At 31.0% G+C, this 6,000-nt stretch overlaps 1 protein-coding gene and 1 long non-coding RNA gene across 4 annotated transcripts in view; one reads left to right on the top strand and one right to left on the bottom strand.

Annotated features, from left to right (window-relative positions):
- The first annotated feature begins 308 nt into the window (after nt 1–308).
- Nucleotides 309–6,000, top strand: part of LOC136978725 (acidic leucine-rich nuclear phosphoprotein 32 family member A-like) — a 66,192-nt gene continuing 60,500 nt past the window's right edge. For 2 of the 3 annotated variants that reach the window (XR_010881273.1, XM_067274514.1), the window contains exon 1: nt 309–495. Coding sequence is in view for 2 of the 3 variants with exons in the window: in XM_067274514.1 (XP_067130615.1) it covers nt 448–495 (48 nt within the window). In the remaining variant the exon portion in view is untranslated. The remainder of the gene's footprint in view (nt 496–6,000) is intronic. The other variant, XM_067274515.1, reaches the window with a different exon arrangement.
- LOC136978729 (uncharacterized) lies at nt 1,133–1,690 on the bottom strand. Its single transcript, XR_010881275.1, has 2 exons — nt 1,520–1,690; nt 1,133–1,442 (listed from the first exon to the last, which is right to left on the bottom strand). It is a non-coding gene; the product is annotated as an uncharacterized lncRNA (long non-coding RNA).

Raw genomic sequence — 6,000 nt, 5'->3', positions numbered from 1 at the left:
AAATAAATTCATTAATTTAACATCATTAATGTTTGATAAATATGAATATAATATATTTTGTTTTATGTTTTTGCAAATTTAATTTGTTATAGTAAACAATTCACTTACAGATAAGATAAAAGAATTTATTAAGAATTAAAGGATTGGTGAAAATATACCAACATGCTTATATTAATTTTAAATATTTAATACATAAAAATTTCATTCAGTTATTTCAATAAATCAAAAAATATTAAAGAAAAAGTCGAAAGTCAGGAATTGGGTTTAATGTGCTGCTATTGGTCTATTTGAACGATGACATCACAGATCGTCACGAAATTCGTCGCGCGCTCTGTCAAAGCGCCATTGCTCAGACCCCTCTAGAGAAGTATTGGATTGAGCGCGCTTGTTGGCATTTTGTCTTTACGAGGTAGGTAACAGTTTTGAGTGATATTATTAGAAAAGAGAATGGAGAAGAGAATCGAATTGGAAAAAAGAGGAAGGAATCCTAATCAGGTAAATAAATTTACTATTTTTTTTTGTAAGGGTTTATTCGTTGTATTTTCGATGTTTATAAAAGCTTTATTGTCGAAGGTTGTGAAACGCCGGGTAGTCACATGGCCTGTCGCCATGGTTTCCAAAACAAGAAATGTCGTTGATTGAACACGTATCAAAAAGTTAGGAAAAGTTATTTGTCATATTACGGAGGAGGTTCCGGTCGAAAGGTTTTTGGATAACTTTTGAATCGGATAAAATGGAGATAGGTTCGAGGATTTTGATAAATTTTAACCAATGTTTCGCTTTGCGTTTTAAATGATCACATACAAAAAAACGTCCAATTTATGATTGAAAATTTTAAATCTATATACTTAAAAGATTTAAAGATGGCTGCTATGTTATATTATGGAAGGATCAGATTAAGGCGATATGCTTTCTCAAATCAGAACAACAGATACTGTGTTTTAACGTTTTACCCCTAAAAATGCTCGTATAGAAGCAACCACGTTTTTCCTTTTTTTTTTATTATACGGATTGTGACGTTGAGTAGTATCAACATTGTTGTAAAACGAATTCATTATTTCTGTGTTAAGTGTTCTCGATCTGTATATAATTTAAAAATGACAATTAGATCATTTCATTGCCATGACAATGTTTTCAATTTTTATTTATAATTATCTGGAAATGTTATTCAGGCTTAACATTACTTTCCAACCTCATGCTTGTCTTTTCGCCGCCATTATAGTGCTCCAGCGACTGTTGATTGAGATAGAAAAACGCTCTTTTTTAATAAATACTTATTAAACTAGTTAAAATTAGCGATGCGACGTAAATTAATGGATATGAGAAATTTGGGAGGGTACGAACATAGATTTTACTCGATCGTCGTCATTCTGTGCCCTCGCTTGTCGGTAGCCATCTTGATTTCTCGATTTCAGTTTTAAAAATTGAAGAATGTAAGCGACCTTTGAACGTCAGTTTTTAAGTTTATTATTATTTTTTTTATCGAATTAAAATCGGTTTAAAGTAGAATTATTCTTACCGTATCGGTATAAATTAATGTTAACGTCAACAGACGCTAAACTTGATAGATAGTCCGTGCCTTTGTTTGGCATTTTATTCGACCAAATATGGCGTCAAATTATTTAAAAGAATTTTTAACTAGAAAAATATTTTTATTTTATGTAATTTAAAATAAGTAATAATTAATAAAGTTAAATTAATTCTATCGTAATAATGATTTTTGAGCTAGAGTTAATAATATGGACAGAGATGAAGACTCCTGATTGAATGTTTTTTTTTTTTTTAATTTCCCCAAAATAAATTTGTTTTTGTAACTGTAAAATTGGGAGGAAAATCTATGACAAGATTAAAATGTATTTTTTTTTGCTTTGTTTTTGTAAATATTTATCTGATTGTTTGTTTATAGTAATTTATTGACTTACAAATTATTTACATAAATGTTAAGAATACTGCCAAATAAAAATTGTGATTAAAAATTTATCTTATTAGAATCAATTGATTTAGCTAATATTATCAACATATACAAAACATTGATAATGTGATCAGTCCAAACATGTTAAGTGTGGTATTCATACACATGTGCAAATTTATATACACATATACTGTATTTACTTGCTTATGAGATGAGGTTTTTATTCGCTTTTCACTGCTTCGAAAACCTAGGTTGTCTCATATGTGTGAGTGAAGAATTTTTGTGAATCGTATATTCACAATTTTTACCAGATGCTCACCCTCTGGTGTTTAAAAACAAAAGTATTTAATCTGGGTCATTTGAATTGTTCTTGTGTATTGTCAGGAGTAAAGATGAATAGCAATAGGAAAAACTGAGCTTTTGAATTTAACTCTGAATTGAAACTTCAAAATCACACGAGAGCCTGATATAAGTTTTAATCCATTCTGACATGAAAACATGATTATTTGGAAATCAGAATTCGGAGAAACTCATAAGTGTAATTGATGGAGAGTGGATTAGACTGTTAGGAATTGGCAAAAAAGTTTTCCGATTGTCCGGCTTTACGTGAACAAGTTATGTTGTCGATTTTACAAGATTTTTCCTTAAAGTTTAAAATGTCCAGTAATTTTTGTGGGTCAATGTGTGTGTTTATGTGCATTTAATGTTTTATTTGTGATTAAACGAAATAAAACTAGAATTGTATTAATAAATCTAATTTTCTTTATTTTGATCTTTAAAGTCACACCTCGTATGTGCGAGTACATATGGTACAGTACATGCATTTTATGTATGTATGTATGTATACAGTAAAGTCTCTAAATCTTGAATTTGAAGGAATCAAAATGGCCAGTTCAAGTTGTTAAGAGTTCTACATATGGAGGTACTATACATGAAAAATAGAAAAATTTTCATTTAGACACAAATACAAAATAATCATCTGTGGTATATTTAAGTCTAATATATTTGTTTGAATTATTATTAGAACAATATATGAGGCTGTAATAATTATTTAAATAAATGTGAATTTAGATAGGCCTATATCACAAAATTCTCTCTATGCTACACTGAATTTATTCAAAAGTCAAATTTTGCATAATGCATTGCGTAAATTATTTATAGGAAAATTTAGGTGATTAGCAAATAGCTCTTTATTAATGTGTAAGACTGTGAGTTTGTAAAGCTCAAAAGACAAAATTTGAAGTGGTTTTCACAAATGAAGAACTTTGCTCCAAATAGAAATATGAATTATGAAGAAATCGGTATTCTTTAATGTAAATTAAAAAACAAATCACTAAAATAAATTTTAGCTACTGTGGTGTCCTTGTGCCTACTGTGACCAAAAAAAAAAAAAAAAACTTTAATGTTTCTGCCATGCAAAGAACTTTTAAGCTGTTGACAATGCTACAGGAAAGCTAGATTTATCAAAAACTTTTCTAAATTGGCAACTTGGCTTGCTTATCCAGCTATAATAAAGCTATTTTACCAAACAATGCATCAAAAGTATTAATGAAACTTAAACTTAGGTTGGTCGGAACTTGCCAAGTTCAACTAGTTTGACTCAAGGATGACAACATTGAGATATGTGAAATTTTTCCAACTAAAGCAATAGAAAATCAACATTACATTATATAGGGTGTTTGCCATAACTGAAAATTCAATTTGACTTCAGTAATTCAAGAAAGAGATTTAAAGATTACAGGTTGTTACTTGTATACTGTGTATATATTGGGTTGGCCAATAAATCCTTATGGTTTTAATGTGTAAATGAAAGATAATTTTCTAGAGAAAGTAGTAACTTTATTCAATAATGTAAAGACCATTTTGATCTACAATGTTTTACTACTTTTTGGCAGCTTTGTAATACCTTGCTCAAAGAATCTCCTGTCTTGGAAAAAAACTGTTCAAAGTGACATTTGATGCTTTCCTTGGAACAAAATGCTGTCCATTTTAAGGACAGTACTTTGTTTCTGAGGAAGTCTTTTTGTAGAAAGCAAAACAGGTGGTAATCAGAGAGGGCATTATCTGGTAAATATGAAGGATGTGGCAAGACCTTGTTCAGTTCCAATAATTTTTGCATAGATGAGTGAGGTCTGGTTTTGTCATGATGGAAGATGATGCCCTTCTGGTTTACTAATTCTCTCTGCTTCTCTTTAATAGCTGCATTCAGTTTGTCCAGTTAAATGCAGTACAAATTGATTGTTCTGTTCTTTGTTAGCAGCTTTAATACCTTTTCCAGTCCACCAAATTAAATGCATTATCTTGTTTGGTTGTTTTGAAGTGGTTTATGGTGGTTCACCATGCCATGGCAGTCTTCAAAATTGTTTGTTTTTGATGTTGTACATCTCCATTTTTATTTGTCTGTTATCATCTGCTTCAGAAATGGTCTCATTCCTTAAGTTTTTTTAGTGAATTGCTGATGGAAATGCATTCTAGGAACGGGAGCTTAGAACAAAGGGTCACTCTCTACTCAGATCTCACCTGAAGAAGGTCCTAGGGGACCGAAAACGTTTGGGGCTAACTATACTTTGCGAAGCTGTTTAAGGTTATTAGAGTAGATATATGCATTCTAGGAGTCAATTCATGCAGAATCCAAACATCAAGCTTTCTAACATAGCCAAATTGATACAGATGTTTATCCACACATGATTTTAATATTTGGAGAATGCCTGCAATCTCCCATGCTGTACAGTATGGATTAATGTTGATTAACGCTTTCACTTAGTTGGTATCAATCTCTTGTTGCTGGCCCAAGATGTGTGTTTTGGACAGAAAGATTTCTGGAACAAAATCTCTCAAATCATTTCTGACACAGACATTCTTTCAATTCATCATGCTATACACTGTACATCTTTTTACAGGTTTGCACCTTGTTTTTGCTTTTATTATTTTAAAAAAGCATATGCTAAAAATACCTATTCTGCTTATCTATCTTTCACTTGATATTGAACACATAAAACAACTAATCTTCAGGTTGTTTAAAAAAATGAACATTGAAATGTCAATTTCAAATCGTTATGACTATGAGTTTTCAAACTTTAAACTGAAGTTTATTAGTTTTCATATGTTTACTGCCATCTAATAACAAAAAAAACTGTACAAACTTATTGGCCAACCTTACACACATAGGGCCTATGTAATATTTGGCACTTTATTTATTTTTTGCCTGTACACATGTAATTTTTGTAATTACATGTGTACTCAATTTTATGAAAATAATGATTCAACAAGCTAAGCTAATATCATGATTTTTATACAGTTGGATAAAACTTATTGGTGGAGATTTAGCTTTTGGGTTTGCTTATATTGACTTATGCAGAACAAAACTAGTATGAATTGAATGTTGATTAACTCTAAATTGAACACAGAAATTAGTCAGATATTTTACCTTTTAAATAGTAAAACTTTTATTTACTCATAAGGATACATTTTAATATTTTGTTGGACCCCCTGGGCTTTTATCACAGCACAATTTTTTTGACATTGATAGTATCAACTTTCTAGTTGTATTTTCATTGAGGTTGTTCCAAGCCTCCAATAATGCCTCTTTTATGTCTTCTGGAAAGATATGAATGTTTTCTCTGAATTACTTGTCCAAAACAGCCCATAGATGCTTAATGGAATTCAAGTCAGGACACTGGGAAGGTCATTTCAGAACATTGACTTGATTTTTAACAAAAAAATCCTTTGCAAGTGTGCTTGGGGTTATTACATTGCTGAAAGGTGAAATTATCTTCCAAACCTATTTTTGCTATAGAAAAGAAATTTTTGTTGAGGACATGACTACACTTGGTCATTCATAATGCCATCAATAAATTCAAGCTTTAGCACTCTTGGCTACTGTGAAGCCCCAAACCATAACATTACCACCACCATATTTGGTGGTACCATGAATGCATGCCAGCTGGCATTCCTTCCCAGGCTTCCAAACTTCCTGTGGTCTGCCTGTGCATAGGTTAAATTTGGCTCATTGGACCATAAAATCTTTTTCCACAAAGCATCATGTTAACATAATTTTTGCAAATGCAAATTGACTAGCTATGTGATGC

The sequence above is a fragment of the Centruroides vittatus genome, unplaced genomic scaffold (genome assembly GCF_030686945.1).
Source record: "Centruroides vittatus isolate TY-2023 unplaced genomic scaffold, ASM3068694v2 contig_549, whole genome shotgun sequence".
NCBI classification, from domain to species: Eukaryota; Metazoa; Arthropoda; class Arachnida; order Scorpiones; family Buthidae; genus Centruroides; species Centruroides vittatus.
The sequence above is the reverse complement of the archived record's forward strand: the minus strand, read 5'-3'. Positions and strand labels throughout refer to the sequence as shown.